At 42.3% G+C, this 26,889-nt stretch overlaps 1 protein-coding gene across 3 annotated transcripts in view; it reads right to left on the bottom strand.

The window, feature by feature from the left end:
* The window catches only part of cacna2d2a (calcium channel, voltage-dependent, alpha 2/delta subunit 2a), a 147,741-nt gene extending 122,246 nt beyond the window's left edge, over positions 1-25,495 (bottom strand). For all 3 annotated transcript variants that reach the window (XM_035151978.2, XM_035151979.2, XM_035151980.2), the window contains exons 1-2: positions 24,942-25,495; positions 20,072-20,153 (exon numbers count right to left, since the gene is read on the bottom strand). In XM_035151978.2, coding sequence (XP_035007869.1) covers positions 20,072-20,153; positions 24,942-25,057 — 198 coding nt within the window. In that variant the 5' untranslated portion in view covers positions 25,058-25,495. The remainder of the gene's footprint in view (positions 1-20,071; positions 20,154-24,941) is intronic.
* Between the last annotated feature and the right edge of the window lie 1,394 nt (positions 25,496-26,889).

Genomic DNA, 26,889 nt, shown 5'->3' with positions numbered 1-26,889 from the left:
ATCCAAGCTAGAAATTATGAGCACTGCTGCTCTTTCACGCCATCTGTCTGTCCTCTGCAGTTCTCTCAGCATTTTTTACACAGATGCTAAATCTGCCCCACGCTGAATAAACTGCAGCTCCACACATTTCTGACCACCCCTGCCAAACTTCAGCAGCTAGATTTCCCCAATAAAACCGTTACCGCCCTTCCATTTCCACTGTGTTAAATCTTCCTGGCAGCCTTTCTGTGTTCCTGTAAGTTCTTTAAATAAGACAAGTCATCTTAAATCTGCCCTGCTGAGCTCTCCCTTGTAAAGCATTGGTAAATATGAACTGCATGATGAGCTGGGGGAAGGCAACTTGCAGAGTCAGCATCAGTTGTGTGTGGATCAGCTATAATTTGGAGAAAAGGCTTTATAGCGGCATTGGAGCAGCAGAGGTCAATGAGGGGATGTTATGTAATTTAAATGGGTGAAAATAGCGTGTTCATGCACAGCAGCAGAACACAGAGCTCATTATCCAGACGTACAGACTTTGTTTAACACAGCTAAAAGAAAATTATTTTGGTCATTACAGAGTCCTGCAAATGTTATTTGCTTAAACACGGAAAATATTCTAATGTGAGCTGAACATTTCCACAACCATCGGCAATGAAAATCGACAAAGTTACTACGAGAGCTTCAGCAGCAGAACGCACAGCAAACGGCAATGAATTGTCTTGATCCATTATGAGTGACCAATACAAACAGAAGAAGAAAAAAGCAGCTGACTAGCTAACTGGCTACCAGTGACTTTTTCCTTCCTCATACGAAAAGCTACAGGTAAAGCGGATATGATGCAATTAAAAAGGCAACCAAAATAAAATGTCCCTTCACCTTGAATATAAATCATTTATTTCTCTGGGTTTTAAGAATATTGTTTTAAAAGGGTCATGCTTGTTTTCAGAAAAGAAAACTTTGCCTAGGAAACTTGAAAATGTCTCATTGGAAGCAATTACATATTGAAGAAAAAGTGAAGGATGGCTAAGTCAGAGATCAATTCGAGAGAGTGAGACAGTCTCAAGATCTCAGCTTTGAAATATAATCCATTTCAGAGATAATGTTTTTCCACATGCAACACACAAATGCTCGGCTATTTGAGTTTTTATGTCCGACTCTGCAGGCCCAGCACATGCATACCTGAGTGACAGTCGCCATGACAGCCATTTTGCTGTGGCCCAGTTATCTCCGTCTTACCACAGGCGGAACAGGGCAGAGAGGGAGGCATCCAAAGACAATTTAAACTCACAGTGCAGATTACATTTCAAACCTCCCAGACTGAATATTTAACCCTCTTGCCTTTCAATAAGTGATACGGGGGATTTTCACTGACTCAGGAACTCAATTTAACCTCTACCCTCCTATAGCCTTGCCCTCGGTGATGGCCGGGCCCCTTCCTCCCTCCTCCCCCCTGACTAACACTAACAGTGGCTGTCTGCTGGGCCTGATAGAGAGCGGCTCCATGCTAAGTCATTACACACAGAGCACAGCCTAATTACACACAGACAGCCCCCCCATGTAACCTGCCAAAAGGGTCAGTGCTCTTAGAAGTGACAGCTTTACGAGAGCAGCTACACAAACCCCGGTTGAGAGATAAGGCCTGGCGGGGACGTCTTCAGCGTGGCATGTTTGTGCCTTTATGTGGGTGGGGGTGGGGGTGCAACCTCAACGACCTTCCATATCTGCCCCCGCTGAGAGACATCGGAGTCGGCTCCATCTTTGTTTGGTTTTTTCCCCCCCCGACCAATCTCCGGGCTCTGCAGCACAACACACAGCCCTAGCAGGTCTGCGGCGACACACTCAACTGGATATTTCTCCATATTGAGCATCACAGGGCCGCTTTTACAGCATGCCAATTCCTGCCAAACTGGCTGTTTCCATAGAAACGCAACACTTAATGACCGACAACAGAAAACGACCTGGGTAAAAAACAGGAGAGGGAGAAAGACACTGACAAAGAGAGATGGGGAGAGACAGAGGGAGATCTTGTGGAACAAAAGAAGCAATTTAGTATCGGAGGACAGCGTGAAACCTGATTATGTCGTCAGTGTAAATGATCACTAATTTCCCTCTGTCCAGCTGGCCCAGATTAATGCCTACCCATTCTGCAGTGTAGACAGAGAGCCAGGGCTTAACCATTCCACTTGGCACCCCTCCACACCCATGGCCTTAATCAAATAGAAAAACAGCATGCAGCAGCAAGATATATATATTTTTCCTTCAAATTATTAAGTCAAATAATATCAATGGGAATTAATATGGTAAGATAACGCAAGCATCGAGTTTTGTCAGAAGCTCAGTCCTCTACCCCTCCAGGCTTCATCGACAACCTGTGGTCAGATATTTTCCAGACACAACTGATCACTGAGATATACAACCTGCAAAATACACAAAGGATGACATCTACTCCCATATATATATATATATATATATATAGTTATAGTCAACATTGGACCCATAGAAGAACATTAATAATCAACAAGATTATAATTCCTATGATTATTAGGAAATAATTTAATTCTATTATAGTTGTCTCTTAAGTGGGAGCTGTAATTTCTTATTACTATAATATATAATCGTTATGTGATGATAAAATGAATGTCAACAATGTGTACAGATGTCAAACATTTTAACAGGTGCCTTACATTTCTGTGTTTTACTAAATGGTTTGACATTAAAGCAGATTCAGGCCTGTTAAATTCAGAGCACTCATATTTTTGGCTTGATAAATTATTTGAGGTTGGCTTGTCCGCGGCTCTGGTCCTGAAAGTCCCAGATAATGATCCCTCTGAGTGTGACTTTAATATTTAAATATTTGATATAATCGGAGAGTTGAGTGCGACATCTCGCTCCGCAGACTCCAGGTCAGAGGTAAAACATCCTGTGTGATCACAAATCAGATGAGTGCAAGCGTTCAACAGCGGTGTGCTTTGATGTTTCTCTGCAGAGCTCGCCCACTGGTTTCCACACAACTGGGTCTGATCCCTCTCATCAGAACCACCACGCTGTTTGGCTGCTGAAAGCCCCGCAATTTTACTCCTCTATGCATGCTGTTCTGATTATTCATAAAGCAAGCAATTACACATCCATTAAACCTGCAAATACAAAACTGGGGATCAGCAAGGGTTGTCACATGGATCAGGTTCATTACGGAAAACATCCACAACCTCTGTGAGTCAAAACAGATTCTGAAATCATGGTTGACTGACGAGCGATTAAAAGCCAACGACAGTGTGAGTCCACGATACCCGAGGACAAAACAGGGTCCACAAATGAAAGGTAACATCCAGGGGTCTGCAGAAGTTGCAGCATTGAATTAAGTACAATTACTTTTCTAAATGCAGCACATTGCATTAGAATTTTTGATTTCCTATTCAATTTTGGATACACTGTAGCAAACTGTTTAATAATGCGCAAGCACAATTTCCAAGATTGTGTTCTCTATAGTTTAGCCAGATACTTGAAATCCAACATATTGTCTCTGATCAGTGTAAGGCCCATTTACATAGTCAATGTATTAATATATGATGAAATGGAGCTTTATTATACTTTTTGCTTTATGCACATTTTCATTTTGTGCCCAATTTTCTAAAACTAGCAGAATCATTTCCACCAAAGAAACACTGATTGCTATATTTGGGATACAAACCACCGCAGTGAGCAAATGTTAATATAGCAGTTTTGCTTACATACACAAATAGTCTTTCAGCATCAGAAATGACACGGAATGAAAGCTTGATGTTTCCACTACGTTTCACAGCATTTTGCTCTTTTAGTATCTATCATCTCCGGCATGTTTTTCTTCTCTGACATTTCTTAGTCATCTAAGATGTGCACATTACCAACAGAGTCAGTCTGAAGCAGCAGGAAAAATGAAACCATAGTATGTCATAGTAGTTTCCGATAAGATGTGTTCAACTGATTGTGACTGATTACAGTTTGTGTGTTCTGGAGTTGGGTGTGTACCTGTTTTATGAAGTGTGTAATTGAGCTCTCTGTGTCCTAATGATGGTCTCCTCCTTCCAGCCTCTACAACACAGTCTCCCACTGACAATGTGCTTTTCTATTTTGTATATTTAAGTTTACTTAAGTTGACCTTGTCACATACTGTAAAGGTCCACTGCGTTTCACACTCACATGTATAAGAATGTACGTATAAGAAAAACAGGTGTAGTGTTGGTGAAAAATGAAAAAGTATTAAATACAAACTCGAAATATTTATTGCAGGTTCTCTAAAAAATAAAAAAAAAACACTATTAAGAAAATAGTACTGATCATTTATACATTTAAAACGTTCTCACCTAATGTATTAAATTTGGGGTTTGAGTTGATCCAAGTAACATTTTTATTTATGATGATATAGTCTGCATTAGAAAAACTAATTATTTTCACATTATCACAACTCAGAATCTTTACTTCTTATTCCAAGCTGGACAAACATAAATATGTTGTGTCCACTTAACTTTCAGTTTCTCAAAGATCATGGATTTTGGTTTGTTTATTTGTATCTATTATTGAGTCTCATCCCTCACGAAGCGTTTGCTATTTTGTTTAATGGCTTAAATTAATTAGAAAACAATCCATTGAACATTCACTCAATTGAGCTCATGACTATAATTGTGAAAGAGATAATCAGGCAATTTGTATGTCGAACTGATCATATCTAATGACACTTGATTAATGATAAAACAAAAGCCTATTTATATCATTAACAATGTGACTTTACAGAGCAAAGGATGAAGTAAACACAGTCTGAAAAAAACACAAGTTAGCAAAACTTAACTGTTTTGCATTTACTGACAATTAAAGATTCTAAGTTACCTGGACTGAGTGACTTCTTTATTTGTTGGCACCATTTTAAGTCTGATTATCTATTTTTTTTATGTCCTCATAACTTAATTGTTGCGTATGCCACACTATATAATTCAAACCAATTCTGCTTATTACCCAGTCAACCTAAGGAAACATGATGAAACTCAAGTGTTTACCAATCAGGGACCAGCAGGACAGATTGAAGTCTTTTTAGGAGCATAGGAGGTAACATCTCAAGCTTTTGTGAGCCTGACAATTCTGACGCTCAACAAAAAACATCTCATTTTAACGGCCAACATTCCTCACCGTTCTCCTTTCAACACAAACGCAATTTTGATGAGAAACAATTTAGAACAACAAATTCAGAGGCAGAGAAAGACGACTTCAATCCCCCGAAAGTTGCGCGGCATAAACGGAGACAACATTCCAGGAAGAGCTGTCAATCAGCATTTGTACAACGTGTGCGTCGTTACTGTGCAACAATCAATGCCTCAGACACACGGGCTGCTCTTTGAAAAGCTCTACAAACACACGACTAAAATAGAGATGAATGTAAGGCCTCGCTTACTATGTTATCATACAACACACACACACACACACACACACACACACACACACACACACACACACACACACACACACACACACACACACACACACACACACACACACACACACACACACACACACACACACACACACACACACACACACACACACACACACACACACATCATTCTAAACTTTAACTAAACTGACGCAGACTTGGCAGCTCTGCAGTTCTGCAGCGAAAGTTGAACTGAAGTGTGTTGAATACACAGAGAGAGACCTGCAAAGTTGACCTCAGCCTCGGCTCTCAACTCATCCAGAGACTGAGGAGTTGAGTCACACTGAGAGCTGCGACTCAAAAGCTGCTAGTTTCAGGGCAGCAGTCCACTGGATACAGACACACAGGCCTGTACAAGAGTTGTCCGATTCTTAATCACACACGGGCCATAAAAAAATAACTAATGCCTAACAGCCAATTTAAAACAAAGACATGTGGATGTGTTTAAAGGGAGCTGCTGAAGTGAGTCTGGCCCAGAGAGTCCTGCAGTCGGCAGGTCTGTGTGTCATTAGCTCATGTAGACTGGTGTAGAGCTGAGGTGCTGAGAGGAGTCCCAGCAGAAGGCTCCACACATGTAGCAGTGAATTTAACATTACATAGTACCCTGGAGGCCATGCAGGGTTTACATCTCTGTTCCCAAGCCCCAACACAACCACACACACATGAACACACAGACACGCACACACACAAACTCGCACACACAAACCCCTGAGCCACCTTCAATGCCAAAATCTCTTCACAAATACACCACAGTGCTGAGCTAAAAAGGGATTTCACTGTCAGTGCCTTCTTCCTTATGATATGACTGAGTCTTTCTCTCATGTGCACAAACGTCAGCCAAGCTCTACTCTCTCTACTCTCTTCCTCACACACACACTCGTGTACACACATAACTCGCTACGCTCCTGTATCTTTGCATCCGTATTACATTATGAGGCATGATCAGTCCTGGATGGACTATTTATCCTCTTCATTTGCCGCTAAATCCCATCCAATACAAACAGCTTTATCCCTTTTCCCGCTCCGCAGACCAGCGTCGTCTTTATTTGGAGCAGTAACACACACATACATACACACAATGTACAAATGCATGTGGATCAGTTCGGCTGAGTACAACTGAATAATTCACTAGAGGTTTATTTACAATGAGCTTTCATTATGGGTACAGACACGTGTTCAGTTCACTATCATGCGAGAGCCACAGGACAGGCCTTAGTTAAAATTACCATTTTATTGATATGCAGAAATAAATAGCACAAGAACTCAGCCTGAAATTAAACACACAATATGTAACTTTAGCTGCTCGGCCTCTCTCAATCAAAACAATAACAAAAGACCTGGTTCGATGACGTCCTGAAGCAGCGTGGGATCATGGGAGTCGATGTCTTCACCACAATTGCCGATGGAAATCTACCTGACGTGACTCAGACGCACATCATGTTCACGAATGAGGTCATGAATTAAAGTTTCATGCAAGTTACGCAGCAAATGGCAATAAATGGCCGTGATTCATTACAAGTGACCTATATAAACAGTGGAGGAAAAAACAGCTGACTGGCCAACTGGCTCGCAGTATCTTTCCTTCGTCATACGTCGTTTGCCTCAGTAGTTATGGCAGAATCTGGCAGAGCCACGGGTAAAGTAGATGTGAAACAGTTAATCTGCGACCAAAATGAACACCCGGTGCCTTTTTCTGGGTTCGAACATAGTTGGAAACATTTTGGATAATGTGAGTACACAAGTCAACTTGATGCTAGAAGCACAGTGACATATTTTTGCATAAGGTTTCTTGCTCTTTTTTTTTTTTTTTACTAAGAAGATGAACCATTCTCCTTAGTCGGTTGAATTTGCTCACTTGTCATCAAACTGTTCTTGTTTTCACCAAAGACATTTTGACATGTTGCAGTCAGAAAAAAAAAAAAACAGGTTTAAATAATGAAATGAACGAGGGGCTGGATTCCATTTAGCTGCTTCAGTTTCAGAGTCTTTTTATAGTCGTGCTGACTCACTGGCGTCACAGGGTCACAGCTAACTGGGGCACCTGAACAGAATAGAACCATTGTTAATGTTATTATAGAGGTAGTAATAGCTTTTCCTAATGTGGCGAGTGAAAAAGTCTTGAGGACTTTCTGGACTTCTCCTCTGCACTGGCTCAAAAGTTAAGCCTAAAAAAATAATGGAGCTGATGAAGGTTGAATCCTCGGAAACAGACAATTGAGTCGACCAATTGTTTTGTCCGCTGTTGGTGGCTGTGACAGAGACAAACATTTGCTCCGTCCATGTAATTATGTAATGATGTTTCACGTATTGTGTCTTATCGGCGGTGTGGGTGAGCATGTGAAAAAAACTATACCCACACATAATCCTAACAGAAACGCAAAATGTCTCTGAATACTTACGTTATTAAAAATTTGATTTTGTTTAAGCATCAAATGGTTTATTTTCTTCTTGTTTTAAGTAATTTAATCACTGGTATCGTGGTACGAGTATGTGAGAGAGCTTACATACTGTAAATGTAGGTACCGCACATACAGTAAGGGGGTGTATTTGTATTAGCAAAGGCCCTATACACTGTTAAATTTAGCCCTCATAGACACAGTAAGTATGTTCCGAATAACCATGAGAAAAGACTTCCCACTATAGCACTTACAGCCGAGTGCATATGTGTGCGTGGGTGCAGGTAACACAGCGGGATGAGGTAAGGTCTCAGTGGATTAGTGAACAACCTCTAGAGGAGACAATAAGAGGCCATGGGGGGCGGGGGGGGAGGAGGGAGGAGAGGCCCGATTAATGAAATATGAATGTGCTTACTGAATAGCTGTCGTGGCAGCCTGTTGATGGCTGCGGCATATTAAAACCACACCGTGCAGCTTGATGACTTTACCTCCACTCCGCTGACCCCAGCCGTCTTCAGGCGTCGCTCTAATCAGCATACACCTCACCGCAATCACAATCACCCGCACAAATTATCCTCATCACCACCATCACGCTCTCCGCCGCCATTTCCACCCACGCCGGCGCCTCCCGCTCCGTCTGCATCGTCGCTTTCGCCGTGCAGCCGAATCACGCTGCCCCCAGGAAATTGAAGTTGGCCAGATCAATAAATACAATATCAAATTAAATTAGCTGCCAAAATGAGGTGAAAATGTGAAAATGAGTGTGTGAAGGCGACGGCAGGAGAAACGCGATCCAGTCATAACAATCAGAAAGCTCGTTTTTTGACACGCAGGCAAAACAATGTGGTGAGGTCACCGCTTCCTGGTATTGATTCAGAAATGAGTTAAAAGAGGTGAGACACTTACGCTTTGGGGTGTGTGTGTGTGTGTGTGTGTGTGTGTGTGTGTGTGTGTGTGTGTGTGTGTGTGTGTGTGTGTGTGTGTGTGTGTGTGTGTGTGTGTGTGTGTGTGTGTGTGTGTGTGACCATGACATCATTCCTGCAGTGTCTAATCAAGGGGAAAGGGATCTGGCTTTTGCAGGAGGGCTGTAATGGAAACACAATTGACCTGCTTTACTAAGAAAAACATGATACCTGCACTTTGCCCACACTTTCACAGGGACACCGAACGCCTCCAGTTCACGTGCGGCGACACGCGGCCTCACCACCTGCCAGCAGATCCGCGTGTGTATCTCCGCTCTTTTGAAGTTTTATCTTTTCTCAGCGAAGGACAGCGATTCGACGCGTGGCAAAACTCCATCTGTTCATTTCAATATGAATGGGCATGTAAGTTCGGTGCTGCTGGAGCGGCGGAGATGTGAAATTGCGGATGGCGTGCCGAGTGGCCCCGACACGCAGGGTTAATTCAAACCTCCTTTGATGTCTGTCTGTGTGTGAAATGAGTTGGTGGTCCAGAGTTAACACAAACACACACCAGCACATGCATGCACGGTCGCTCGCATATACACGTGTCGTAATCATCACACCCCAAAAAAAAAAAAACTCAAGTGACCACTCGTGTAGCCGCACGGATCCAAGATCACAGGCGGCACCTGAGCTCGTGTCACATCCTGCATCAGAACTAAATCCATCGCACTCTTCAGGACTTAACTCTTGAGCATCCCCAAACATTCGCTCACACGCCATCCACATCTGCACCACAATGGGGGCTAAGCTGCCTGTAAGCAAAAAAAACACACTGCCGGCTTACACACACACAATACCTATGTAAAGCAGATGCTGCAGTTATACAGCGATGAGAGTCGGATTGAATTTCTAACTCTCGTGTACAAAACATACTCTATCTGATTAAGTTCTGTTTAGTCAGTGGCCTTAAAATATCTGTTCTCAGTTAAGTGATTGGTTTCTGTATCCCTGCAACATTTCACTCCACCTTTACTCATTCGAATTTGAGTATATAAGTTAAATCACATGAAGAAAAGCATTTAGCTTGAATTTAATTAGACCAACTATGTTATTTCTAAAGACAAGCTGAGTGATTGTGATTACACTGTTAAAATGGCAACAGAAGAAAGTGAACAAAATATCGTCAAGGCAGATTCAGTGATAAACTCTGCACTTGGTTTTCAGTTTACTGTCCAAGCTGTTATTTCAGACATCTGGACAAATATACTTCTCCATGAATATAAATAATGTTCCTATGTAAATAGATTTGGGTTTATTTTAACGGACACTTATTCCAAAGGGAAAGTATTACATGGTACAAATCACAGCAGCATTAACGGCACGCTGGGACAAAGTTACTCAACAATTTCACGAGTGTAAAAGTGATGATAAATGTTTTGAACGTTAACTGTAATATTGGTTTGGGAATGAAAATATTTCTCATTATCTTTCAATTTTACTGTGAAATAACACAAACAAAGAGGTAATGATGTTCTATTAGTCTCTAATTCGTCTAAAGTGTGAAGCCAAGTCTCAGGCTTTTTATCACATCCTGCTTCGAGCTGCATCGATACTTTATAGAGTTTAAGGGAGTCTCTGAGTCCCACAGGTGTTGATGGTCGGACAGAAGGTTGATGTGACTGGTTTGTAATAAAAAAGGGAAATTCAGTTTATATACTTTGAACTTGTTTCTCCAGGACTGTGACACCTCAGAGTCGGGTTCACATCCTGAGATTTGCATGTGGTTCGGGTTAGACAACAGAGGCCCTGTGGTAAGATTTGGTTTTGGTTAAAGCCAGACTATTATGGATTTTTGTCAATATCGATATTAGGGAGTAAAACATTTCTGACACCAATTAATCTGCCCAATGTATTTGAAAATTTGAAAATTATTCCCAAGATGTTCTTATCAAATGTAATTGAGACTTGATATTTACGTTTAACCATAAACTTTATTATAAATAAAAAGAACACAAATAAAATCAAATATATAGAACTAGAATTATAATTTTCAAGTTAAATATCAACATAAACAGACATATTTTGCATGATCTAAATATCTTTCTAGAAATTCTATTGATCATCGTAAACACCTATGAAATAAAATAAAAATAGCAATGACAAAACTCAAATTTATTTTAAATGTTTTGCCCTGTTTGTAAAATAGAAGTTTTCAAATCAGCAACAATAAATGTCCAAACCAATTAAATACGTTGCCACTTAACGTTTACAAATACGGTATATTCTGCATATTGAAAATCTACCACTGATTAAAAGCACTCCCTCAAAAAGCAGCCAACAAATGTTATTTCTAAGATACAGGGTCTGTATATAGGGAATTTGTTTGTGTTTGCAAAGGTAGTGTATTTATGTATACATGCATTAGTGTATTTGTAATGCTGCAATTGTGGTGGTGGAGCATAAATCCCATCAAACAACTGAGCCCTGGGAAAAGGGCCAGAGGCAGAGATGAGAGTAAGTCCAGCTCAAAGCAAGAGAAGAGGGTAGATGGATTGTGGAGTGAGGGGGAGCGTCTTCTCCACATTTAAAGAAGAGAGAGAGAGAGAGAGAACAAGGCAGGAGACACAGCGCGAGCTACGATCTGCAGAATTAAAAAGATGTAGGTAGCACTTCTGAAGACTCCGTTTAGAAGACAGTGGAGAGTCCTCGCTGCCTACATGATCAAACATTTAAAACACTTTCCCAGGACTTCCGCGGCGGTTCAGCCGTCGAGAACCACCCACCGCCGCGGCAAGCCAATTAAAGTCATTCAGAAGTGTGACCGATCAATCACAGACGAGTGCAGGTGGAGGAGAAAGAGAAGAAGAGGAGGACAAAACCTCGGAGACTCCAGCGCACCCAAACTCTCTCGCATGCAAACACGCATTTCAAAAAAAAGACCAATGCATTTTGTGCACGACAGATGCAAATGCCACACCTACCACTTCACACGTAGAGAAGCACTCCCTCTGTAGTGGAATGAATAAAGCACTTCACACCTGGAATTTTCTAGGGCATCACGCCACTCTACATTACCACTGCAACCCACTCAGGGAGCTCTGCCCAGCTTTTTGTCCCTGTCGAGCATAGATAGCACCAAAGACACATCACGCGCTCTATGAAACATCAAACAGAAGACCACTGAAAATTACACAAGCACGCTCGCCTGCATGCACACGCTGCAAATAAGACGGAGACAAGGAGAAAAGATGTGCAGCGTAGGCAAAATAAAGCATCTCCCTCTGACAGGGCTGGAGCTTTAGCAGACCTCTAATCCTTTTCTGACACATAATGCTATATTGTCTTCCTTTTCAGCGAGTGCGAGGCCTTCGCTCCTCCACCAACAAGCCACTGGTGGCCCGGATGTGTTGGCTTTTTTTTTGTTTCGCCTGAAAACACCCAGCAACAATTAGTTACACAAATACACAAAAGTCCCCAAATGTACCACAGTGAAAGTCAGTAGCATTCAGACCCTCAGATCATCTGTTTTGTTCGGTGCTCCCCCCCACAGTTGGTCTTTACAGCTCCATCCACTAATGGAATCCGCGCACACACACACACACACACACACACACACACACACACACACACACACACACACACACACACACACACACACACACACACACACACACACACACACACACACACACACACACACACACACAGCAATAAATCCTCACACACAGCACGCCCTGTGTAGCACTGTGTCTTTAAAGCCTGCATAATTGATTTCAGTCACCTGGATTTACTCCAAGACTGAACACTGAAAACCTGAGGAGGGTTTAAAATAGTGGCTAATAAATAAAAACACATTTATACAAGCCAAAAAAGAAAATGTTTTTTTTTGATTGCAATAAATATATTATTTAAGATTAGCAGGTTTCAGTTTAAATTCTAAATAAATCAGTTTTACGAAGGTTCAACAGAACAAAAACGTATTTGTGAATATGCAGAGTCTGTGGGCAAGGGACAAGACTTCGGGGCCTGAAGCCTTCTGGCTCCTGTTTCTCGTTTGATCAGTCGAGTATAAGCAGGCTTTGGTTGCCTGCAGGTAAACAGTCCATGTGGAGAGCAACAGAGGTGGAACACACCGGCTTTTTGATTCATCTGCATTCACCTGGAGATAGCTGTAAATAGAGATCAGCCAGATGTCATCTGGACCTAAAACACCTACAGAAAGTATCAGTGTTTGTGTTTTGTGAGGAGAAACGTTCAACTCGGACTGTAACCAGTGCACGGTGAACAGAAGACAGAGTCTTGGCCAGAATATCCGCTGTCTACATTGGAACCCCATAATATTGGAAGTTCCTCCCAGAGGCAATTCATCATCAGATGTTGGTCGTTGGGCTCCGAGACAGAATTGACCTTTGCCTTCGACCTCCAAATTCGAATCAGTTCATCCTAGAATCCATGTGAACATTTGAATATACAAGCTACGTCTGTCGTGGAGGATTAAAAACAAACATAATATGAAAATGGAGATTGGGCACAATCTGGTTCGACTTTTTCTAAACTGTCCCATTTCTATTGCAAAGCTATTTCAAGTAATTCCCTCTAAACACTAACACATGGATATCTGCGTGCAGGGCTGCGCTCTGCAGATATATGTATTTTCATTTATATAAACACCGTCAACCAGTGCCAGGCCATCAAGCCGGGGAGCTGAGGAATCCTTGTAACCTTCCCCAGTGTCAGAAAACCAATAACAGGGCAGAAAAATAAATAGTGTGTGTGTGTTTGTGTGCCTGTCTGTTCTCCAGTCAGTGCAGGGGAGTCCGAGGCTGGGAGTAATGGTGCTGACCAGCTCTCACACAGCTTGCCACTGGTTTTATGTGCCTCTAATGTCCTGTGTTATTTTGTTTTGTGTTTTATTTTGTTTTTTGTTTTGGGTAAATACACGTAAATGCTAGAGTTGGCACATAACAAGGGGAAATTGCGCTGCACAAAGGTTTCAAATAGGGAGAAAAAAAAAGCAGTTCACTAATAGAGCGTGTCTAAGCTTTCATGACCCTGATGTGTGACCCTGATGGCCGCACGCTCTTGGGATGTGCTAATGGGATGTCTGAATGGGACTGAAGCCAGGTTTAAAAAGTGAACATTTATTCCACTTGGGCACACAAATGGATGGTTAACTGCTGTAGGTAAAAAGGTTGCATAATTTAGTTCCAATTATTATGTATCACCTCAGTTATTTTGGTTCCTCCCATGTGTCCAGACCAGCGTTAGGAGTGGTTCATATAAACAAGTGTTAGATTGATGCACAGGAAAACATTTCGAGACATTGAATATCTCCAGTAGATTGTTAACTTTCTTTGTTTCTCTTTTAAACTTTTTGACATCTGTACTGAAATTCAAGTATCATATCTAAACCTGAATAAAAAAATGTGAAACAACACTTAGCCCTGATCAATATTTTATATTATCAAGTGTAAACAAAACTAAAATCTGTTATAAATTAACTTAACTTTCACTTCGCCTCTAGTGCACATTATCAATTATGATTGGTATGGGTGGTGCCATCAGTCTGCCTGATGGAGTAAAGTAACAGCTTAGTTCAGCTTCTCCTTGGTCTGAACATGAAAATGTTTGAGCTCATAAAAAGCATCATGATCTTTTATGGTGAAACATTAACTTTTACATGGACTGACTAGACTGTACGATTTTTGTACTGTAATAACAGTAATGGATGACTCAATTTCAACATACATAAAGTACACACCGTGGTATCTACTGATGTGTTGCACAGAAACTATTTTCAGACATGAACTTTTCAGACCAGTTCATTTTCAGACATGAACTGGACAGTTGGTGTCTGGACATATAAACTCCGCTGCGAGGACTGACCAGTGTCGGCACTTATCACCAAAAGCTCTGGAATCTCGTTGTCTGCCCGAGCCGACATCTTCTCCTGTGTCTTCTACATATATGGCATCACTTCTTCAGTGTGAGATATTTATATTCTTTTATATGTTTTGTTTTTTACTTTTGTGTCCGTCGGATGTTAAATACATCACCAACACGCCCCCTCTCTCAGGTACATTTGTACATGTTCCTGTTACTATCACATGAGCTCACCCTGATATTTCTCGGACATTTTACTAGGCGGCTGACGGTAAAAGTTCTGGAAAATATCCGGAGCAACTGACTAAAAGTTACAGGAAAAGGCATGGACTTGAGTGCATGTCTGAAAGCAGCTAAAGACTCCAGAGGAGCACATCAGGAGAGAGACCCGGAGCCAGAGAGTCAACTATCTGCAGAAAACGCCTGTGATGTTTCAAACAAATCCAGATAACAGGCTGCTGTTGTATAAGGTCCAGAAGGTCGAGGGGGAGGGAGAGTTGAGGGGGAGGTCTGGGCTGTCTCCCTCTCTCTTTCTTATTCTCTCTCCTTTAAAGGTAACTGCTCATGGTGGGAGGCAGGACCCTCAGTTCTTCCTGTAAACCGTCCACAGACCCAAGAAGCTTTTAGATCAAGAAACAAATGGCAGTGCCCCTCACATCGTCCCCTGATGGATCAGCGGTGCAGACACAGAGAGAGCGGGAGGTGACGCTTTGGGGGAGCAGGGGTGATGTCTAGTGTAGCCCTGGGCATCTGAGACAGATTATTGGAAATTTCTGTAGTCAGCGAGAGTCAGTAAATCCACCGATGCACTTTATAGCGAGATCTGCGTTTGTCGAGACCGACTTCTCTGTGAGCAACCTTCTGTTTCCAGGAAGTGGAAGAAAGGTTTGGAGAAACACAGGAGACGTTCGCGGTTATGTTCAGCCTGCGTACGACACCTCCCTCGAGTCATGGAAACATACCTGTGCTGATCAAACTGAACCAGAGGCTCCAGCAACGCTAACAACATGAAGGAAGACTTACCATGCGCCCACACACACACACACACACACACACACACACACACACACACACACACACACACACACACACACACACACACACACACACACACACACACACACACACACACACACACACACACACACACACACACACACACACAAGTGCACGGGAAGCACTAGAGGCAAGAAGGTCTGTGCTGAACTGAGATAAACCTGCAGCCAGCATGTAGTCAGCCGGCTGACTGATACACTGTCGATCACACAGCACAGACACACAGTGAAGGGCAGAAGTGAGGGAAAAAGAGCAAAAATATATATTATTCAAATAAAAAAATGTAGGTAAAAAGTGGGTGTATCCCACAGCCATTAACCAGCACTCCGTACTTCCATCCTCCTCCTTCCACGTGTGGGTTTATTGATCTGGTCGTGCATTTCCAGGCTTCAGGTTTCCGGTAATCAAGAGCAGCAAATGGCGAGAAGATAGGGCGTGGCGGCAGACGGATCCTCCGAGAGCAGAGTTGGGAAGAGCCAGGATAAACTTAAGGGCTTCAGGAGAAGTCACGTGCACCAAATTATTGATGCTGATTAGACTCTTCTCACTGAAATGAATTTGAGAGAGTTCAGCATATGCTGCACAGCAGCAGCGTTTAAAAGGTTTGCTTAAACTGAAGCTGAGGAAATTTCTATGTGCATGTGGGAATAAGACATTGATGCAATGTAACCAAGTGCATATCGCCCTATTAAAGGAAGTGGAAGATACAATTTCTGGCTCAGCCCATTTATCCAGTTCTTCCTTGCCTCAAACCCGACCCCTCCACAAAATGTCATGGAAATCGGTTCAGTAGTTTTGAGTAACAAAAACGTTACCTCATTGGTGGAGATAACAAAGCTGTATAGTTGGAACTCCTTGTCATGTTTGAGATGTCCATGACTTATTAACAGTTCCACGAAGAGTTATTTTAAGAATTAATAAAAAGTCAAAAATCTGAAATAAAATTTGTCCAGCAAAACTACATTTGTCTCCTTTCCTACGACCCATTACATCTATATCAAACCAAACTGGAGGAGCGGCCATTAGCTGTGAGCCATTGACTAAAGTACATAACTGTATACGATTAGGTCATTAAAACTAGATCCACTTCAATCAGCTACAACAGTTATATTCTACTTAATGCCGCACAAAATGTAATACTGCTAACTAACAACCAAATGCAGAAAAAAAAACACCAACCTCCTTGGCAGTGGTGATAATATCTCAGTGACAGGGGCCATTCTCTGGCAGAATGAGTCCTTCTACTTTTATACATTATCCACGATGATACTTAACTTAGATGTGCTACTTTTACATACTGTGAGGATCCGAGTACTTCTGCCATCCGAGCACCTCCCTGCCTGTGCATATCCAGCTAACACATTCAGAGTGTGTGGCCACCTGGTAATATCTGTGACAAACCATCAAATCACTATAATGACAGCATGTGGGTGTACTGCTCACGTGGGCCTATTAAAAGTGCTCCGATCGAGCCCGAGGATAAGGGAACAATACCAGTGTCCACTGCCGCCTCTCATCGCCACGTACTGTAACACATCAAACGCAGCAGCACGCGGGATAATGAGGAGGATAAGGACTATAAACAGCATCCGTCTGCTCAAATTTAAATTTACTAATTCTCGTCCTTCCCCTCTATCATTTCATCCATCTTAAGTAGTTTAACTCTAAATATACACACAGAACTGCCTGAACATCCATCTCAGTTGTCAAGCCATTCTTCATCCTTTCCCTCTCTAAAAAACCCTCCTCCTCCTCCTCCTCCGCTCTAAAAGCCGCCCACTCTTCTTGTCTATCCGAAACTTCAAACTCCTCCGACACGTCACTCACCCTCCGTCTTTCTTTCACTTACCCCGGGGCAGAATAACATCTTGACCGAAACCTGGGCGGGCAGATCATATAAAATGTGATTTTTAACCATTGAAATAAGTTTTGTTTAAGATGTGACAGACTTGGAGCTGGAGCACAGTGTGTACAAAACTCAAAACACAACTAAATATTGTATTTCTCTGCGTTGTTTAAGGCGACTGACTCAAAATGTATTCAGCTATTTTCTGTGCTGCCCTGTCTCAGCCTCTCTCTCTCTCTCTCTCTCTCTCTCTTTCACCCGCTACCTCGCTTGTCAGAAAAAATAAAACCTCAGCCACGGGGAACTGAGCAGACCACATTATATTCAACTTACTTCCTTGTCTCTTTCCATGTAAGACAAACTCAGAAATAATTTGCACACACTTTACATTTTTTTTTGTCTATGACAATAAAGTGCGCATGAAGAGGAAGGGGGCGCAGAGGGAGGCAATCTTGTTACCAGCCGGCATAGCCCTGGGAAGATTTCTATCAGACACACGTATAGTGAGAGGCATCCATTTAGAAAATGGCTTTTCTAGGCATGCTGGGCCATTTAGCGCACCCTGTGACGACTCCTGTTTGGGGCCATGATAAATGTTCTTTCACACCCGCTCGGCACACAGTCAGGCCAGCACACACACACACGCACATGCACATGCAGCCATATGGGCACCTTGCACAAGACATCACTGGGACGGACGTGATATTTTTAGAGAGAGACAGGCCTGTTTGGGTTTCGCTTACAGAAGAAAACCTCAGACACTTGTGGCGTAAATTAGATTAAATTCACAGAATGTAAAGCCCACTGAGCATTTAACATCACGTCAAAAGTCAGCTATTTCCACAGATCCCAGGTTTTAACAACCATAAGATATTCAAAACAAACACAGTTCATTCTCCAGCCTGACCGATGTGTATATTAAGAGTAATACATGTCTGATATGTCAGAAGATTAATTTATATATATATATAAAACAAAAATTGGCAATGATTCCTAAGATGTGATTATCAAACACACATATAATCAGGTATAGAACTTGAACGAAGAAAACAAACTGAATTTGTGACTTGGAATATAAACATAAATGAGCATCTTTTCTGTATTGTTCATTCTTTAAAATAAAGGTTGACTGTTGATTCATAACAAATTGATGTTTGTGGTATAATTATTCATTTTTAGAAGCTTACAATTATCAATACATTGTTTACAAAGATTTGAATTTTATGTAAAAGTGTTTATTTTCTTAATTAAACTTGGTTGTGTTTGTGTTTTCCTTTAGTTATGGATAATAAAGTCATGATAACAAAGAATAAAGTTGAATAAAAATATCAAGCCTCAATTACATTTCCTTGTCATAAGGGTTTGATAACAACATCTTTGGAATAAATTGTTTACGATTTATCGTATCAGGAAATATTTTTATCCCTGAAGATTGGTATTGCCATCATCCATTTAAAGTCCATTTCAAGTCCATATCAGTCGGGCTCTCCTGAAAAATGCATCAGGATTAAATAAATGCTATTTTATGAAAGCACAATATTCTGAATTTTTATCAGACAGAAACAATATACTTTCACCTTGAAACCATGTGTAACAGGTATAAAGCTGCTTAGAAATTCACATTGCTCAGTGGAAATGCAGAAAAAAATATGTTGATGCTAAACATTCCCAGTCATGTTTTGTTTACACTGGGCTGACTGCTCAAACTCAACCTATACCTCTATCATGCAATCTGAGCATCTGCCTGATATCCACTAATCGTTAACCTTTACATTAGCACTTCCCCACGTCATCTCACTTCCTCCTCTCTAGGATCCATCAATGTCGACACCACACTATGAGCCGTCCCACTAACCACTGGAGCTGCCTGTGTTAGAGCTGCCACAGGCACCGCACCGGCTGGATGAATCACACTCACCCAAACAGCAATAATGAAGCATTTATCTCAGGGTGCATTACAAACCCTGGAAGCACGGTGAACATGCGCACATGGTGGGAAAATGATGAAACGGTGTCAATCACACTCGGCTCAACCATCTGCTCGACCACAAGACAGACACGTGTTACCCACAGCCGCATTCAGGGACCCAGACACAAACAAGCCACTTCATTTGTGGCTAAGGATGTTTATTTAAACAAATTAATTTTTTGCATATAAAAAACATATAGTACACGAAATGAGATTTTGTTAAAAATAAGTCAATTCTAAATTGAATATTCATAAGGATTTCTGGGTCAAGAAAATTGACAGAAGCTGATTTGCAATGGAAAAAGTAAAAACTATCTCAAAAATAAAGTTACATCCTGGAACTAAATGTTTTTTGCAGTGCTCTTACAAACACTATGTGTGTGCGTGTGTGTGTGTATGTGTGTGTATGTGTGTGTGTGTGTGTGTGTGTGTGTGTGTGTTGGTGTGTGTGTTGGTGTGTGTGTGTGTGTACACAAGGACTTGGGAGTCTATGTTGTACAACCTCAGCCAGTACACTCTTACTGATTAATAATGGAGGAAAATAGCAGCGCGTCACATGCAAGCGTGACGTCAACTCACCGATCTCATCTGCTGAGTCCCGGTGACGTGCTGCAGAACCTTTTCCAGCTCCTTCTCGATGCGTCCGGCCCAGTGAATCATTCTGGAAAATGAAATTAGACATCGTCAATCTGCAGCCCTCGACATTATCTCATCAGCATGTCATCACACGGGCACTGGGTTCTCCGTCGAGTCATGAGAGGGAGTCTGTTTGTAAAGTGCGTCTCCTGCCATCTTTGTGTATCTCCCAAACTATGCTTCCTTCCAGATCCCTATTTGGAACTCGTACCGTCCATCTCTGCTAATGTCTGGGTTAGTCATCGCCAACCTCTCTTCATATCACACCTTGCATATATCCAGTCGTCTCTGGCAGGACTGGCGGCGAACGTGCCCGCCTTGGCTCGGTTGGGATCAGAGGCTCTGCAATAAAACTGCTCTGGTCTGACAGAAGTGCACCCTAAGCAGGAGCTGATCTCCGGTAGACGGAGCCAACTTTGGAATTAAGAGATCAAACGGCTGGAGCTCATCACTGTATATCTCCCAGCAAGCAACAAATGACTTAATGGATCAAGATTCTCACTAGATCATTTTAAAGCTGCGGCGAGAGGCCAACCTGTCAACCTGGACACACGCTGAACAATCCGTGTGCGTGACCGACGACAGAAACTCTCACTCAATCTCAGTCAGATGAATAAATTCTGTTGTGTGTTTGCGAGCCAACCACTGACTGCGTGCCAACCTTTTCCTTTCAGCAGCCCGCAGATAGCTAATCACTAGCATCAACAGCACAACAGAGTCGTTTGTCTTTTAATGTGACGCTGGAGAAAAATGTCATCTTTAAATGTCAGATTTGCTCAAAAGACAAGCAGGGAGACAGATTTATTAAATTGCACCAATCTGCCGAGCAGTGACAGCGCTCGACGTAATCACAAAGCCGGAGCGCGCCTCATCAGGAGAGTAACAGAAGAGCAAACACGCCAGCGAGCGCAGCGCCCTGGCTGTGTTTACAGGGACAAGATTATGAGGACGCGAGAGGGCCTCCGAAAAGGACTGTGCAGAGCGGGACCGCTGGGGAGAGGCCGCTGACTATGAAAAGGTCACCTCGATATGAAATAAAAACAAGCTTACAGTGAGAGCAGAGCCGAGCACGGCGCAGTGATACTAACAGTGAGGGACATTACCTCTGTCCCCGAGCCAGGCAGACTTCTTACGCAACTTCATTAGTCTACATGCTACACACACACACACACACACACACACACACACACACACACACACACACACACACACACACACACACACACACACACACACACACACACACACACACACACACACACACACACACAGCTTTGACAGAATGACATGCAAGAAGAGGGCCCTATGTTGTGTCTCATCTTGTAAGTATATGTGAAGATGCACATTGCAAACACTTTGGCCAGAATAGTCAAGACATCAACCAATCTTAGGAATATTATTGATAATGATCATTTGGGTATCACTATCAGTGTGTGATCTAAACTAGTTGTAGATAAGAGAGATAAGAGATATTATAATTACAGTTTTTATCTAATTGTAAAGCAGGTAAATGTATTCTCTATTCTGTGTTCAGCTCTAAGCTCTAAGGACCAAGGCGGGACAATAAATTTATATTATTGGATATTTTCTCTCTCTATAATCTCTCAAATATATAATGTGAGCAAACATTAGTGCAAATTTCCGACGAGAGATTATCAAATATTTGATTAAATATCAAGTCAAATTATCGAGATAATGAAACTTGATTTTGTTCCCAGTCAGTTATGATTGAGAAAATTAAATGATTTTGGATGAAATGAGTTTGCATGACCCGTGTGTCAGCTACAGTCGGCCTCCATATTTATTCTGCTGCAATGGAACAAAACTGTCATTTCAAGTACAACAGTGAAATATCCAAATTAGGCACTATCAAGTTAAATCAATAACAGATAACATACCTCAGTATATAGTCTCATATCGTGATAAAAAAAACAGATATTATCCTTTTCACTCCTCCTTCTGGGTGTTGTCATTTTTCAATCGGTTGCATAACATCAAACACGTCAATAATACACAAAACGACAGATGACCAACAGTCGACCATGCAACCATTAAACTGACGTGCATCAGGGAAGGTCAAGTGATGCTGATCGTGACTATTTACTTGCTCTTGTAAAATGACTTGAGATTTGTGATGGACTAATTGTAAATCAAAAACATACACAGACCCCTCCATTCAGCTACAGAGAGGGGGGGGCGATGCTGCTTTGGGGAATGTTCATGTTCAATAAATGCGTTGAGCCCTTATGTGTGGTGAAAGCTCTTATCTCCCTTAAAAACACAGACGGGACATTGTCATTGGACGGCGCATGTAGGTCGACTCTCTGTAGTTTGACGTTGGATTAAAACCCTGCCATTCATCTCTTGGTATTGTTTTTCTCATGTATAATGATTTCAGTCAGACAAACATGATGGAGAAGTAGATTAAACGTGTCTGGGTGGACGACCTTTGTATCAGCCACGCACGTCAATATGTGAACTCTGCTGCCATGGACCACGACCCAAGTGCAATACCGCGATATCTTTAATGGCAGAAGGTGGAATGATTTCACATGTGTGGAAATAAGAATTTACCCCCGACAATGTAGCTGCTCTGAGTTTTGATTGCAGCTTTCGAGAGGAGATTGGACATCCGTACATTTACATCTAAGCTACTGGAGCACGTTTTCACCATATAGTTAATATGGAAATAATTTCCTCCAAACACACACACACACACACACGAAAACAACACAAATACACTAACTACATTTAAATCTGACCAGGCTGCCAGGCGGCAAGGTCCAGAGAAAGAACGCTCTCTTGGCACTGCTGTCAAAATGGACTACAGGACATTCTGCCCTTCCTCGGCTACTGGCAATTAGACCATCAGCGCGCGCACACATTCTCAGACCTGTGTGTGTGTGTGTGTCAGGCCTACACACCCACATGGACACAGCCATAGCAACTCCCCATACACTTCAATTAGCCAACAGTCAAATTTTAGCAAATAGCACAAAGATGTGGGTGACACAAGACCCAGTTTTTCAAACCCAGGGGAGGACCGGATTTAAAACGACAACAAAACCAGACCTGGACGTCACTTATTTTTATCTGCTCTAACAAGAACACTGGCCAACACTGATTGTAATAACATATAATGAGATTAGCCTTGTTTTAATACAATGCTACCTCTAATCCAGCAGTTACAATAATTTCAGTAGTTTGTAATATTTGGAGGGAAAAGCAGAGCATGAGGATGTTGCTATAAGATTAAACGTGCAGCCTAGCATTTGACCATTGAATGAAAGTAGTTTAAAACTATATATGAATACAAATACAGCAAATATAAATGAAACATTCATGCTAGTTTGTTTAAAAAGGGAGAAATGATCAGCATTCTTTTTCATTACGGTGCTCAATCAAATCTATGACGGAGCTAAAAGTCAATGAGGAGTAATATGAGGGAAAACAGATTTTTCTTTGAATGTCACCTTGGCCAACAAAGCCCTGAAGATTTCATGGAGATTATCCAGTGGCTGCATCAGGGAGGAATTGAGATTTCTGTCGCTTGTGATGAGCTTGACTGACCAATCGTCACAACAGGACACACTCCATCAGATCATCACCACACGAGCATCATTAAGAGGACCTGAAGCCACATATCAGACTAGACAGTTGCACTATCGTGTCATGAGGGGTTTTGTATCTTCATTATAAATATGAACTGAATTTAAATGAAGCAAAATCCATTAAAAAAAGAAACTATTTCTGGTTTCTATTCATCATCGCCTTTTATTGGATCTTTCTATGACGCACAGGTGGAAAATTGTTGCAGCAGACCTTGTGTTTCTGGCTCTGTGTCATTCAAGGTTAAACTCTTAGTCTGTTTCACATAGGAGAAGAGAATCGTGCTGTACTCTAAATTATTACAGCAGAAAAAAATTCCCCAACAGGTGCAACAATGAAAAAGTCCAACAATAGTTTTGCTCGTCTGAAAAAACCGCTGGAAGCTCTGTCACCTTTCTGTGCCTGCAGGCGCACGGGTAAAGCAACAGTGAGATTTTACATGTCTACCAATTAAACTTCTAGTATTTGCTTAAATAAATAAACAAAATTTAAAAGGGCTCCTAACTGGAAGCCTTGCTGCTGCAAATCTTAAAAAGTAGTTTAGTAGTTCGGGTGAGAAATAAAATGAGATGGAAACGGGGAGCTTTAAAGACCTGGCGGCTCCTGCGCCATTACTTAATTGGTTTATTCTCTGAGTCAACATTATCCGGCTAAAAAACACCAGTGTATCCTGCTGTGGGATGGACCTGATTATTTCCACGGTGCGTGTGCACTATACGCTGGAGGACTCTTCAGACTAGCCTCGTTATGGCTCAGCCCATCCATCGTGCGTAAATTCTCCCCACAGTGACACCAAAACAACACATGGACCATGATTATTATTATTATTACTAATAATACAAGTGTAATTATTTGATTTTTCAATCCTGTGGATGTCAAATCGTTGCTTTTGGGGTCATTCGCCTGTGGCACCTGTGCAGGATCCCTGGCAGCCTGGTTCCTTGTCTGGCTCTGACAAATAGAATAAGGCTTTGGGTATTAAAGACCCGCTGCCCACAACAACAACAACAACAACAACATGGTCCCTGCGAGAGACACAATCATATGAGGTGGCATCAGAAGAGACAAGCCGCGTCTGTGGTGGAACATGAGGGGGACAGCGGCTCCAAGGTAAACGCCACGGCCGCATGTGCAGGCTGGTCCGGGGGCCACCTGTCCTAGTTCATCCCCCCCACAAAACCCCAACACGGTGCGGGGTACTTACGTGTAGTGCTGCGGGAAGAGGTGGGTCCCGGCTGTCGGCGTGGACACACATATGAGAAGTACAGTTTGGACCGCGAGCAGGCAGAAGAAGCCGCACGACTGCGCGCAGATCGCCATTTTCCATTAAATATGCAAGAAAACTGGGATAAATAAAGAGCAGCGCCGGAAGGACAGTCTCTCGCGGCGCCGGAGCTAAGAATAACCGAGCTCCGGAGAAAGTGTGCGTGCGTGCGCGGGGAGGGAGGTGATGGTTGGCGGAGGCTCTTGGACACTTCAGCCGGCAGTGGAATCTCAATCAGAGACACACACACGCACAGAGAGAGAGAGAGAGAGAGAGAGAGAGAGAGAGAGAGAGAGAGAGAGAGGGTTGGCAGCTGGAGATCAGGAGGAGCTGCTGCTGCTGCTGCTGCCTCTGCTGCTGCTGCTGCTGCTGTGGATGATGATGATGATGGTGGTGATGATGATGTGTCTCGCTGCCTATTTGCGTACTAGCTGTCCTCCCTCCCTCTCCGCCGCCGCCGCGCACATTTGCTCCTTTTTTCCTCTCGCACTCTCTCCAACGTAACGGCCGTGCACGCGTGAAGTTCCCGAAGACAATAAGAGGGTGTTCACACGTCTACTTTTCACAATAAAACCACTTTCTTCTCAAGGCCTGGACACTTTGAACAGAAGAGGTGTGCAGAAATAAAACATTTGTCTCAACATCATCAGTCAAATGCATTCACGAAAGGACGGTGTTACACCATGGCAGCAGCCCCGAGTGACCATAGCTAGCACACTTATTTGTACACACATCTAACACCATGGAAACCTGAAGAATAGCAGCTGTCAGGAAATATATTCGGTATCATGGCATGGCACTCAATCAAGCATAACATAAGTATTTTTGTACAATTCTTTACGTTTCTTCAGGTTTGCCGTTGTTGTCTGCATCCTTGACTGTATATTTATTTCAACGTAAGTACACTGAGAAAACAAGGTCAAATTATTGTTATTCCTTTCCTTTGATTTTAAATGTAATTCTGCTTCTTGCCTTGGATGTTTCGTATTGTATTTATTTGTCCTGTTTGTGAAGCACCCTGTGACAGCTGTTGTGAAAGATGCTGTGTAAATACATGTATTATAATTTCCTTTCTATGTATACACACACTTGTCCACTACAGCCAATTCTGTACTGTGGATAACATTATTTTGAAGGTCCACTTCCCTAACTTCCCGTGTGCAATCAGCGCATCTGTAGCGCTTGACTCAGCTGTTGACACGAGTGGTCCTAGCCCATTCCTGTGCGACAGGCGGGGGCGCGCATCAGGCCACCTCCTCTTCCTCCTCATGTCCACTCTCCTCCACGCGCCGCATCCTCCCCAAACTCGGAGTTAACGCGCAGAAATCCAGGCTTTATTTTGGTAATTAGAGGCATGACTCTGGAGGGGCGGATAGTATTAACTGGAGTGTAAACATTCAGCAATCACCTTGGGGGCTACTCTCCAACTACATTTGTTCTACTTATTTGCGCATCTGGTCCAGTGGATGAACATTTATTTAAATGAATGCAGGGAGAATTAATAAGTTCATTTTTGGAGATACCTTGTTATTGTTTCATTCTGTCACCTGCTATTTAGACGAGGGGACTTATTTGAGATGTAACTTTACAAAAGGGGCACAGCCGTGTCGGATCAAGGGTTTTTCTAACAAGGGGCCATACAGGGGCCACAGATTACACAGAGGGGCCAATTATATGTCCAACATCCATACACGATTCTTGTTTACTGTTAGCTCGTCACTTCGAGTAAAGACACATATCATTGACTATATTTAGAAAATTGTTGCAGCACATTGTGTACTTCAAAAATGCTGAGAAGATTCTTTAAATTCTTAACAAATTGTCACATTTATTGTTAGTCCGGACTAGTTTTGTTTGTTTGTTATATTTTTTTAAAGACTACTGAAAG

Source organism: Hippoglossus stenolepis, chromosome 3, assembly GCF_022539355.2.
Source record: "Hippoglossus stenolepis isolate QCI-W04-F060 chromosome 3, HSTE1.2, whole genome shotgun sequence".
NCBI classification, from domain to species: domain Eukaryota; kingdom Metazoa; phylum Chordata; class Actinopteri; order Pleuronectiformes; family Pleuronectidae; genus Hippoglossus; species Hippoglossus stenolepis.
This window is presented reverse-complemented; position numbering and strand designations above follow the sequence as displayed.